Source organism: Nanorana parkeri, unplaced genomic scaffold, assembly GCF_000935625.1.
Source record: "Nanorana parkeri isolate BGI_ZX_2015 unplaced genomic scaffold, ASM93562v1 scaffold2447, whole genome shotgun sequence".
NCBI lineage: Eukaryota > Metazoa > Chordata > Amphibia > Anura > Dicroglossidae > Nanorana > Nanorana parkeri.
This window is the reverse complement of record NW_017308715.1, coordinates 123,394-136,435: the sequence shown is the minus strand read 5'-3', so window position 1 is coordinate 136,435 and position 13,042 is coordinate 123,394. Positions and strand designations below refer to the sequence as shown.

Below are 13,042 nucleotides of genomic sequence, written 5' to 3'. Positions count from 1 at the left end.
AGCCAGATTGCTGTTAGATATTGCAAATTGAAATAGCCAATAGGAATCTAGCTATGCATTCCTGTGCTGGGTTTTTTAAATTATTATTCTGACGGCAGTAGCTGCCAGAATACTAAAAAAAAACAAAACCTGCAGATAGCAAAGAAGCTATTGCTTCCTTGCTATCTGCCATCGTTTCAGGGGGGTGCTCTCGGGGGTGCTCCCCCCCACCGCGGAATGGGAGGGGGCAGAGGGCACCTCCCTGAAATGAGAAGGGCACCTCCCTGAAATTGCTTCTTTCAGGTTGGGATCCCTGCAAGGGTTAATAAAAATTTTGCCCAGAGTTCTGCTTTAAACCTTCCAGTGTGTGGGTAGTCCCACTACAAGAGTAAGGTTTTTATTTTCCTGGATTTCTTCAGTATGGCATGCAGACAGCAAACAATTACCTACCAGGGGTTTTAACTCCTCCCTACTCTATCCAAAATTTAAAAAAAGTTTGGACTATACGTACACTTTAAGAATGTCATCACCAAATTATTGTGAGAATGAGTTCCCTTCAAAATGTTTGTAAAAGCCTTTCCTACAGATTTAAAAGCAGTGGAAATATAGGCATATGCCTTTGAAAGGACTCTACCCTACAGTTTGTGGATATCTAATTGTGTACTAGCATACCACAACAAGCTATGTCTGCATGAGGGGAGAGCACAGTTATTGGGATCATTGGAACCTATGTTCATGACACAGTTAACAAGAATGTAATATTATACCTTAATAACTGTTCATAAATGTTTATATGTTTTTATTTTGTAGAATTATGCATCGGGACACTATGAAAAAGTCCTTCTTGCCCTCTGTGCTGGAGACATACAGGACTACTGAGAATGAAATCCAGAGAGGACATTTGCCACAGAATTCTGAATCAAATAATATTGCTTTTAAAAATGATTACTGCAGGAATATTTTAATCAGACTATTAATATTGCAAATTGATTTTTTTTCTCATAAAAGACACGGAAATAAAAAAGAAAAACACCATGGTAATGCAATCTCTGCAGAATTGTATGTACTTATATGACACTGATATGTCACATGCAGGGCCGGATTTCACACAAGGCCAACCAAGGCCCGGCCTCGGGGCATCAGGGAGTAGAGGGGTAGCAGGGGTTTGGAATTCCTATCTTCTGATGTCCGGGACATGCAGTTCCAGGCGCCGGGACTCGCATTGAGGAAGCTGGCCTTGGGGCAGTAGGAAGAGTAAATCTGGCCCTGGTCACATGCATTCCACTTTTTATTATCTCCAAGAAAATGTGTACCCATTATTTAGACTGTCACTGCAGGGTCATTTATACATACCGTAGTGATGAGCCGAGTGTCCTGAAGTTCAGTTTGAAACAGGTTCACCAAACTGCACCAAAGTTCTGAATGTTAATCTTTTTTTTTAAATCAAAAATCAGCTTTATTATATATAAGAAAGCAAGGTACAATGAGACATAGAGGCACAGCCCCAAAAACATAGTAACATTGTCAACATACAGTAGAAGTAGAAGGTGAACATTGATCACAATAAGGCACCATTACATGACAGATCAGAATCTCACAATGTCATTAATATATATAATCAGTGTATATATGATACATCTACTACGATCTGTAAGATATTAGGGACAGGTGTCCTGTGTATCGCGAGCCCAGTCTGGCGTGTAGCAAAAGAGCAGTTCCCAACATCGGAGCTCTTCTCCGTTTGCAGTTGCCAGTTCTGCTGCGTATTTCGTTTACATGAACAAAGTGTCTCGTGGGCTCAGCAACGGTGGGAACCACATGGGGGGGGGTAAGGAAGGAAGGGGAGGGAGCAGGAAGGTGAAAGCAACTGAATGTTAATCTAAACCCCATCAACGCTGCCCATTTTCAGGGTCATTTGGAAAACTTTTAGCTAAAAAAAAAGGGCAAAGGGAAGCAGGAGACTGACCTGGAGAACATGTACCAATGCAAAAAAACATGACGTTCACCGGGAAGCTGAATAATAATGCTTACAGGGAGACCATAAAAATGCAAATAAGATACTTGGGGGTTACCTTACACCTGCCTGTGAAGAGGCATATCTGTATGATGTATACAATGTAATAAAGAAAAAGTGACATTTAGGAAGAAAAAAACAAAACATTAGCTGGTAAATGACATTTACTATTGATGACTTGATTGTGTACATACAGATTCAATAACTGAATGTTTATATATTATTTTAATTTGGTTATATTAGCGCAACACTAATTATTTATATTTTGCGTAGAATGGTAAATTGCATTTCCCTGCCTTCTGTAAAAAAAAAAACAATATAGGGAACCCTCCCCCAAGATACAAAACCCTTATCCTTAATGAGGGTCTGGTATGGATTTTAAGGATGAACGCTTAAAATTCATACCAGACCCTTATCCAAACATGGAGCCTAGCTGTCCAGGAAAAGTAAGGGCAGCTTTTGGCATAAGGTGGCTCCCAGATATCTGCCACCTCCCCTACATGATGGCAAGAACCCCCAGCTGGTCCCTACTTATACAAAATGACCAGGCTGTAAAAGAACAGGCGCTAAACATAGCTTTCTGGCAACCTGTGTTATGAAACTTCGCCTTTTCACTGCTCCAGGAGCGTTCAGCATTCACCCAGACGTGTGAAATACAAACAAGTATTTAATACATCCGAAGGGTCAAATACTTGCTATGACTAGGAAATGTTTTGTTCACTATTGCTTTTAGGACCCATTCACACCACATCCAGATCAGCTCCTGAGACTGTCACAGGTCGGCTCAGTAGATCAGGAGGTGAGCGAACACATACCGGCGTTTGCTCACCTCTCGATCCTGACACGGCTCTCTCCCGTGACAGGGGAGGGGCTGGATTCCTCCCTCCCCGCTCCGATCCGCCAGCGCTGACTGGCAGAACGGACGGAGGAGGGGGCGGGTACAGCTGGCTCTGCCTCTAGATAGGCATAACCAGCTGTCACTCACGCAGCTGGGCGGATCCAGACATAATTGTCGGGATCCGCTTCAGCTGCGGCGTCTCAGTATACCGCGAGCAACAAAGAAGCTGTCACAGGTCGGCTCTATTGATCGGAAAGTGAGCAGAAACATGCCGCTGATCTGCTCACTTTCCGATCGTCTCCCTGCAGTGAGCAGTGACTGTCAGTCACCGCTCCCTACAGGGATTCCCCCCTCCCCTCACCGATCCTCCAGCGCTGAGTGTAGGAACGAACTGGGGAGGGGGCGGGCACAGCTGGCTCTGCCTCTGGATAGGCAGAGCCAGCTGTCAACCACGCAGCTGGGTGGATCCAGACAGTATTGTCTGGATCTGTCCTGGCTGCGGCGATCTCAGAATATTTCAGGCTAATACTGAGCTTTGGGTCATGGGAGGAGGTTAGTATATTTCCTCCCGTGACCCTAAAGAGAACTATGGGGAAAACACTTACCTCATAGTTCCCTTTTGAATACTGTCTGTCCTAACAAAGGGTTGATGACTTAAAAGCATTGTATGTCAATGAGAAGAAGCCCAGTCTGTCCCTCGGTTTGTCCCTCTACTTTCACATTCAAACTGCTCACAGTAACCTGGAATCTACACAAAGGCCTTCACAAAGGAGACATCTAAAAGATAAGAAATATATTTGTAAAATTATTTTTCAGTATGCTGTGTGAATAGGAGGGGTTTTCTCAAATGTGACTGCAAAAGTGAAACTACACTTTAAATTGTATCTCTAAGCCAAGGATGGGCAATTCCAGCCCTTCAGCTAGTGTGAAACTACAACTCCCATAAGGTATTGCAAGACTGGCAGTTACAGGAATGACTCCCAGAGCCAGAGGCAGGTTGGGATGTGTAGTACAGCTGGAGGGCCAGAGTTGCCCACCCCTGCTCTAAGCAGTTTTTTTTAGTTTTGGATAGAGTAGGGAAGGGTACGACCCTCTGTCAAGTTTGTATTATTGTCTGTGTCCTCATTGGGGAGACTCACCCCTCTATCTGTACTGGTGACCATTGACGCCAATAATGAAAATGAGGGGTAAATCTGACATTTTAAATTTGTCCCCAGAACAAGAGGTTAGGGGACATGTTTTAACCACTTCCCGTCCGCCGATCGTTGAAAGACGGCCGGTCGGGAGTCTCCTGGATGCGGGTGGACGTCTTTGGACGTCCTTCGTGCCCGCCCCCTGACGCGCACAAACGGGAACCCACCAGGATTTTAAACGGCCAGCGATGGCCGTTTAAATACAAGCGGTCCGGCGTCTGTAAAGACACCCGATGACTTGTATGATGCAAGTGAGTGTACGCCCCCTCCTTACCTCTCGTCGCCGTTGCTGTCCCCGCCGCCGTCTTCCCCGCGATCCCGGGTGTCCATCCATCCCGGGTGATGTGGCTCTGTGCACTGAGAACGGAGGGAGATCAGTCCGCGATCTCCATCTGCTCTCCTCCCCGTCTCTTAATGCAGGAAGTGATGTATATTGCATCACTTCCGCATTCCTCTGTCACTCTCCGGTACAGAAACCGGAGAGAAGCTGATGAAGCAGATCTGTGCTTCATCAGCTTCTCTGGGGGTCCCTAGGTGACATTAGGGGTCTTAGAGACCCCTGATGTCTTCATAAAGGGGACCTGTAACTGTAATTTGTTATCACATAGGAGCACACTATGTGATAACAATAAAGATAAGTGTAAAGAAAAAATTTAAAAAATAAAACATTGCTCACAAAATAAATACAAATTTACACACAAAAAACAAAACAAAAAACCCACAACATTTTTTAAAAGTCCCCCATCCCCACATAGATGCGCAAAAATGCATTACATGCGCCTACACACACGAACGCCGATTGCTCCAATTATGCTGCACGTGTTACATATCGCCGTGAACGTCGAAATGAGAGCAATCATTCTAGGGCCATCAATCACTGATAACACTAAACTGATGAGCGGTAAAATCTTTTAAAGCGTCGCCTATGGCCAATTTTGTATGTAACAGCAATAAAGTAAAGTAACAAAAAAGTTTTTACAAAATTAAATAAATAAAAAAACACCAAAATCTGTTTTTAAAGTCGCCTGGCACCACATACATGCACATGCAAACACAAACATGCATAGGGTGTGCCTATGTACGAGAATAACCACTGAGGGAGCGCAATAACTCTGACTCAACGACCTTTTAAACCATCACCTGTGGACAATTTTGGGTACTGTATTCTTTCATCATTTCACTACACGTCTCATTGATTAGAGTTAGGGCCGCACCAACCTAAAACAATCCATTTATTAATCCATATTAAAAATGACTAGAATAAAGTCATTGTTTAATATGTATAAATAAATGCATTGTGTTAACTGATATATCCATTTGTGCACCGTGAAAGCCCTATTCATCTTTCTGTGATTATCGTGAGCAGTTGTTCATGTGCTGGAGATGCATGGGGGATTTTGTTAGAAACATGACTCCAGGTGAACTATCCCTTTAATTATACTGAGCTTAGGGTAACGGGAGGACGCTAGTTTGTGTCCTCCCGTTACCCTAAGGAGAACTATGGGGAAAAGCCCTGACCCCATAGTTCTCCTTTAAGTCCTTGAGCATGCACTTTTAACATAAATACAGAACAGGTGAGGCAGTGTGGTAAACTCCATTTCCCATTTTTACATTGTATATGTTTAGACCACATGTCAAACACAAGGCCTGCGGGCTGAATCCAGCTTGCCAGGCCCTCACACCTCTACTGCAGCTTTAAATTTTTTAAATGAAGCCGGCGCTGTAAACGGGTGTCGGGCTTCACTGGAAGGCTGCCATAGTCCCCAGCAAGGTCCCAGCAGCCTTTCTGTGAATCGCAGCGCCTGAGTACAACGCCAGCAGCAAATCTCCTCCTTCCTGTGGATCCACGCCGCCCACAGCCGCCGAGACCGACCGGGTCTCCTGGTAAGACCGCAGAGCCCTCCTAAGACACCACACAGCTCAGCATAGACCATGCACAGCCCACCTGAGAGTCCCCACAACCCACCTGAGAGTCTGCACAGCCCAGCATAGGCCATCTGAGAGTCCGCACAGCCCACCATAGACTCTGCATAGCCACCTGAGAGTCCGCACAGTCCAGTATAGACCCCGTATAGCCCACCTGTGAGTCCACACAGCCCACCATAAAGCCTGCATAGCCACTTGAGAGTCTGCACAGCCCAGCATAGAGCCAGCACAGACAGCAGAGAGTCCACACAGCCCACGATATAACCTGTACAGCCACCTGAGAGTCCACACAGCCCACCAAAGACCACATATAGCCCACCTGAGAATTGGCACAGGCCACCATACAGCCTGCACAGCCACCTAAGAGTCCGCAGAGCCCACCATTGAACCTGCACAGACACCTAAGGGTCGCACAGCCCACCATAGAACCTGCACAGCCCACCTGAGAGTCTGCAGAGCCCACCAAAGACCTCAAACAGCCCACCATAGAACCTGCACAGCCATCTAAGAGTCCGCACAGCACACCATAGACCCTGTACAGCACATCTGAGAGCCCGCACAGCCCACCGTAGACCTTGCCCAGCCACCTGAGAGTCTGCACTATTACACTCATTGCCATTATTTTTCCTAGACTTCTACTTTCAGAGCTAATAATTAATTACCAAAATCAGCAATAATAGAGCGCAGAGGCAATTATTTAATATGATAAAGAGTAGATACATTTATACAGTCTTACAGATACAACCGGACCTTTGAGGGCAACCATAATGCTGATGCCACCCGCCATGAAGTTGAATCCCCTGGTTTAGATGGTAACACACCATGCATCTCTCTCACTACAGCACACCGCCTGTCAGAGCATAACAACAAACCAGGCATGGGATTCTCTGATGACGTAAGAAGGCGTGTCCGGAAGCGCGAGCAATAAGACTGCACATGCGTAATGTGCGAAGCAATTTTCGGGGACGCGCATAAGGATACTTGCGTATGTTCGTCAGTGTTTAGCGATACCGGATCGGAAGTTTACGTTCCGTATGAGCTGTTCTCGTTATCAGGGGTTGTCACACACAAAGAGTGTGTGTATCGGCGATGGAAGCCAGCCTGACGTGTGCCGTATGTCTGGGCGTGTTCCGGGATCCGGTAACTCTGCCGCTCTGCTCCCATAACTTCTGTAAGAGCTGTGTACTGGAATGCGGCGAGCCTCCCTGCCGGAGCCTTCACTTCGGCTTGTCAGTGCCTTCTCAGGTCACGTGCCCCCTGTGCCGTAAAGTCAGCTCCATCCCCGGCGGCCTGTCCGCTCTGCCCGTCAATACTACACTAGCGGAGCTGGTGCGGCTGCTGTCCCTGAGCGGGGGCCCCAGGGAGCGGGGGGCCGTGTGTGGCCAGGAGCCCGACTATGGTGAGAGGGGGGCGGTGGGCCACTGTCCGGATCACCCGGAACACAAGCTGGAGCTCTTCTGTAAGAACTGTGCTGTTCCTTGCTGTGGGAAGTGTGTGTCCTGCAACCATCAGGGGATCTTCCACAACGTCAACCTCCTAGACATGGTGTACCAGGAGGAGAAGGTAATGCCAGCCATGGGGATCACCAGGTCCCATAGGGATCATGTATACGGGCTCAGATCTGTCTAAAGCTCTGCAGGTATGAAAGTTGAAGTTTCTGTGCTGGATGGGACGATTTCTATGTAGTGTAGGCCCCATTCCTGTGGCAGGAATCCCAGCTTTCCCATTCACAGGCAGCCACTGTACCCCTTGAAGTCATTGACATGGTGACAGCGGCCACAGGCAGCTACTGTACCCCTTGAAGTCATTGACATGGTGACAGCGGCCACAGGCAGCTACTGTACCCCTTGAAGTCATTGACATGGTGACAGCGGCCACAGGCAGCTACTGTACCCCTTGAAGTCATTGACATGGTGACAGCGGCCACAGGCAGCTACTTGAAGTCATTGACATGGTGACTGCAGCCACAGGCAATCGTCTATTCTAAACCACATGTAATCGTACTGCCAGTGAGAGACGCGGTCACTGTCTGTAGGTTCTCGCGGCAGGAATGCCAGACTGCCCCGTGTGAACGGAGTCTTACGTGGGCATACATGTGAATGCATCCAGTGATTGATAACTGAGCAAGAATGGAAGAAACGTTTTACGGATGTGAACATTTTGAGCCCTGCACATACGGTAGCTGCCTGTGGCCATTCAACTACAACCCCAATTCCAAAACAAAGTTCGGACGCTGTGTAAAAACTACATAAAAAGGGAATGTAATAAACCCATATTTTATTCATAATAGAAAACATATCAAATGTTTAAACTGAGAAAATGGACCATGGACAATAAAAAGTTTTTTTTTTAAATAGTTAAAAAGAAAAAGTAAAAAAATATTAATTAAAAAATGTAACTGAATAAAAATGTAAAAAAGAAAAAGACGATTAAGTAAAAATAATGAAACAAATGAAAATTTTTTTACAAAGTAAATAAAAACAAACAATTAATACATGCGGATGCAACGCACACGATCGCACGTCCCGGGATTGCCCAAGTCTGCACCAGTACGGGTGTACTATCTGTACCTGTTCCATGTACTCTGAATTTCGCTCGCAAATTGCAAGCACTCGTTGGTCAACGCAGTCACCTGACGGCACTGACCAATGAGAAGTGCTTCTTAGCACTGCTAAGTACGGTTTTGGTTAAAATTATTTTTTTTGTATCAGGACAAGTAGATTGTCATGAGGGACAAGTAGATTCGGCCCCCGCTTTAGTCCTTGGACAAGTCGTTTTTTCCAAAATGTCCACACCCCTGAAGCCATATCTGAACATGATCCAGAAACGCTGCCATCTTCTCTGGACCAAAGCTCTTTTAAAATGGTCTGTTGCAAAGTGGAGAACTGTTCTATGGTCAGATGAATCAAAATTTGACATTCTTTTTGGCAGCCATGGGCGCCGTGTCCTCCAGACTAAAGAGAGGGATCTGCTGGCTTGTTATCAGTACTTCGTTCAAAAGCCTGAATCTCTGATGGTATGGGGGTGCATTATTGTGTATGGAATGGGCAGCTTGCACATCTGGAAAGACACCATCATTGCTGAAAGATATATCCAGGTTTTGGAGCAGCATATGCTCCATCCAGACAATGTCTTTTTCAGGGAAGGCCTTGCATATTTCAGCAGGACAATTGTAAACCGCACTAGATACATGACTTCATAGTCGAAGAGTCTTAACTGATCCGCCTGCAGTGCTGACCTTTCACCAATTTGAAAATATTTGACTCATCTTGAAATGAAAAATACTACAAAGAAGACCCAGGACTGTTAAGCAGTTAGAATCCTATAACAAGTAAGAATGGGACAACATTCCTCTTCCCAAACTCCAGCAACTGGTCTCCTCTGTTCCCAGACATTTACAGAGTGTTGTTAAAAGTAGAGGTGATGTTACACTGTGATAAACATGGCCCTGTCCCATCTTTTTTGATGTGTTGCTGCCATCAATTTCAAAATTCCCTTTTTTTTCTTTTCTTAAAAAGATAAATTTTCTCAGTTTAAACATTTATATTGTGAATGAAATCTGGGTTTATGAGATTGGCAAACCGTTGCATTCTGTTTTTATGTAAAGTTTACACAGAGCCCCAACTTTTTGGAATTGGGGGGTATAGATTTTATTGGCTGTGCATAGGTGGGCATTAGGCTTGTATAAACTTGTACAGGCGCACAATTCCGAACATAGACTTTGTCTTCAGGGTTGTGTCTGTACACATGTATGTGTTTACAAATGCACACTGTATTAGATATATATGTGTATTATATATTGCTGCCTCACTGACAATGAGCTAGACCAAGGGTAGCCAACCTTGGCACTCCAGATGTTGAAGATCTAAAAATCCCATGAGGCATCCCATGTAGGGCTGCAACCACCTAATCGATAATGAGAATAGTTATCAACTATTCTCATTGATTTGTTGGTTGGATTCCCCAACTCTCTCCTCCATGCTGGGAGGAGGGCACAGCAGGCAGTGGGCAGGTGTAATAGCCAGCCTTCTATTGGTTATTGCAATTTACATTTACATTCAACTGCCATCTGCAGAATCTTGCCACTGGCAGCTGTCATTCCCTGGCTAAAGCTATACAAACATGTGCTTACAATACAATTATTAATATTGATAAAAGGTGGGAAAAGTAATTTTTGGTTCCGGCCTGACAAATCCTGCTGCAAGAGGTGTGTTGCAGTGCCATTCATTTCAATGGCACCCCAAATGCGTCTCCCACCCACAGTGTGATTGCCCACACTGGAGCACACGGTACCGCAATGCTGTGTTCCAGTGCAGGGCGTTTGGCGTTTTTCTGCTTGGGTGTGAACAGGAGCCATTGAAAACCATGGGATTTCTTGTGTTGGGCATTTAAAAGCGCATTTGGAACTGCTCAACAACTCCTAGGTGTGAACCAGGCCTAAGTCTTTAAGCGCACATGCGCCAATGACGTCACAAAGGCTAGCTTTAGAGATATCTCTCCAATGAAAAAGGATGTGGATGGACAGGACGCAGTCCAACATAAGTACAGTATGTAGTAACAACTTGCAGATAAGTAGAAACTAGGTTTACTTCCACTTTAATCAGACCATCAGCTTGGATGCAGAGCTAGGAGTTCAGAGAGGTGCAGCTCATAGCTATGTCAAACATGAGAATTTGTGAGTATATTTGTATCCTTGAACAGCATTTTGTAAGACCTCCACTTAGTCCCCACATTGATGTTACTTCTGTACTACGGCCTAGTGGAGTCAAGGTAAAGTATTGGATATCTTATCTGTATGTTTCTTATGTTTGTTTGTTTTTTTTCCTCCATAGCTGATATTTTTCAACAGTTTAAAAAAACTTCGAGAAATGCACGGAAAATTCACAAAGAACACATCAGATGAGGCCAAGGATGTAAAGGTAGGTAGGCATCTTAGTGTGGAAAATGCATTACGCCAGCAGGAAGGTAGATGCCGGTCACGTTTTGCTTTCCGAAATGTAGAAGTAATTTTGGTGAACGGTGATGATTTCTGTTAATAGTTGCAGTACCATGCTGTAAAGGTATTGTTTTACAAGGCTGCAATTCTTATCATTTGACAATTACTAGGGATGCACCGATACTGGTAGCTTGGTACCCAGTACCAATAATTTTTTTTCGGTACTCGCCGATACTAATTACCGAGTACTGGAAGTCTTATTCAGGAAGCTAGGTGGCGTGTAATGACTTGCTTCCTGATTAACAAGAAAGTCTGTCCCCTCTCACCTCGGCATGTCCAGCCTGTCACCCCTGGGGCCTCTCCAGCCAGGAGCGTCCTTCCCCCCGGTACACAGCCGGAGCCGTCTTGCTGACCAATCATGGAAGCCGGGCGCCGTGTAATGATGCGGCGCCCTGCTTTAATTGGCCGGGAGGCCGGCTCCATGCTCCCTCGTCATGAGATGACGAGGGAGCATGAAGCCGGATTCCCGGCCAATCAGAATGTCTAAAAATCCCATGAGGCATCCCATGTAGGGCTGCAACCACCTAATCGATAATGAGAATAGTTATCAACTATTCTCATTGATTTGTTGGTTGGATTCCCCAACTCTCTCCTCCATGCTGGGAGGAGGGCACAGCAGGCAGTGGGCAGGTGTAATAGCCAGCCTTCTATTGGTTATTGCAATTTACATTTACATTCAACTGCCATCTGCAGAATCTTGCCACTGGCAGCTGTCATTCCCTGGCTAAAGCTATACAAACATGTGCTTACAATACAATTATTAATATTGATAAAAGGTGGGAAAAGTAATTTTTGGTTCCGGCCTGACAAATCCTGCTGCAAGAGGTGTGTTGCAGTGCCATTCATTTCAATGGCACCCCAAATGCGTCTCCCACCCACAGTGTGATTGCCCACACTGGAGCACACGGTACCGCAATGCTGTGTTCCAGTGCAGGGCGTTTGGCGTTTTTCTGCTTGGGTGTGAACAGGAGCCATTGAAAACCATGGGATTTCTTGTGTTGGGCATTTAAAAGCGCATTTGGAACTGCTCAACAACTCCTAGGTGTGAACCAGGCCTAAGTCTTTAAGCGCACATGCGCCAATGACGTCACAAAGGCTAGCTTTAGAGATATCTCTCCAATGAAAAAGGATGTGGATGGACAGGACGCAGTCCAACATAAGTACAGTATGTAGTAACAACTTGCAGATAAGTAGAAACTAGGTTTACTTCCACTTTAATCAGACCATCAGCTTGGATGCAGAGCTAGGAGTTCAGAGAGGTGCAGCTCATAGCTATGTCAAACATGAGAATTTGTGAGTATATTTGTATCCTTGAACAGCATTTTGTAAGACCTCCACTTAGTCCCCACATTGATGTTACTTCTGTACTACGGCCTAGTGGAGTCAAGGTAAAGTATTGGATATCTTATCTGTATGTTTCTTATGTTTGTTTGTTTTTTTTCCTCCATAGCTGATATTTTTCAACAGTTTAAAAAAACTTCGAGAAATGCACGGAAAATTCACAAAGAACACATCAGATGAGGCCAAGGATGTAAAGGTAGGTAGGCATCTTAGTGTGGAAAATGCATTACGCCAGCAGGAAGGTAGATGCCGGTCACGTTTTGCTTTCCGAAATGTAGAAGTAATTTTGGTGAACGGTGATGATTTCTGTTAATAGTTGCAGTACCATGCTGTAAAGGTATTGTTTTACAAGGCTGCAATTCTTATCATTTGACAATTACTAGGGATGCACCGATACTGGTAGCTTGGTACCCAGTACCAATAATTTTTTTTCGGTACTCGCCGATACTAATTACCGAGTACTGGAAGTCTTATTCAGGAAACTAGGTGGCGTGTAATGACTTGCTTCCTGATTAACAAGAAAGTCTGTCCCCTCTCACCTCGGCATGTCCAGCCTGTCACCCCTGGGGCCTCTCCAGCCAGGAGCGTCCTTCCCCCCGGTACACAGCCGGAGCCGTCTTGCTGACCAATCATGGAAGCCGGGCGCCGTGTAATGATGCGGCGCCCTGCTTTAATTGGCCGGGAGGCCGGCTCCATGCTCCCTCGTCATGAGATGACGAGGGAGCATGAAGCCGGATTCCCGGCCAATCAGAATG

At 45.5% G+C, this 13,042-nt stretch overlaps 1 protein-coding gene across 1 annotated transcript in view; it reads left to right on the top strand.

The window, feature by feature from the left end:
* Positions 1-7,013: 7,013 nt before the first annotated feature.
* The window catches only part of LOC108801698, a 27,805-nt gene continuing 21,776 nt past the window's right edge, over positions 7,014-13,042 (top strand). The window contains exons 1-2 of the mRNA XM_018573602.1: positions 7,014-7,513; positions 10,783-10,869. Coding sequence (XP_018429104.1) covers positions 7,040-7,513; positions 10,783-10,869 — 561 coding nt within the window. The 5' untranslated portion in view covers positions 7,014-7,039. The remainder of the gene's footprint in view (positions 7,514-10,782; positions 10,870-13,042) is intronic.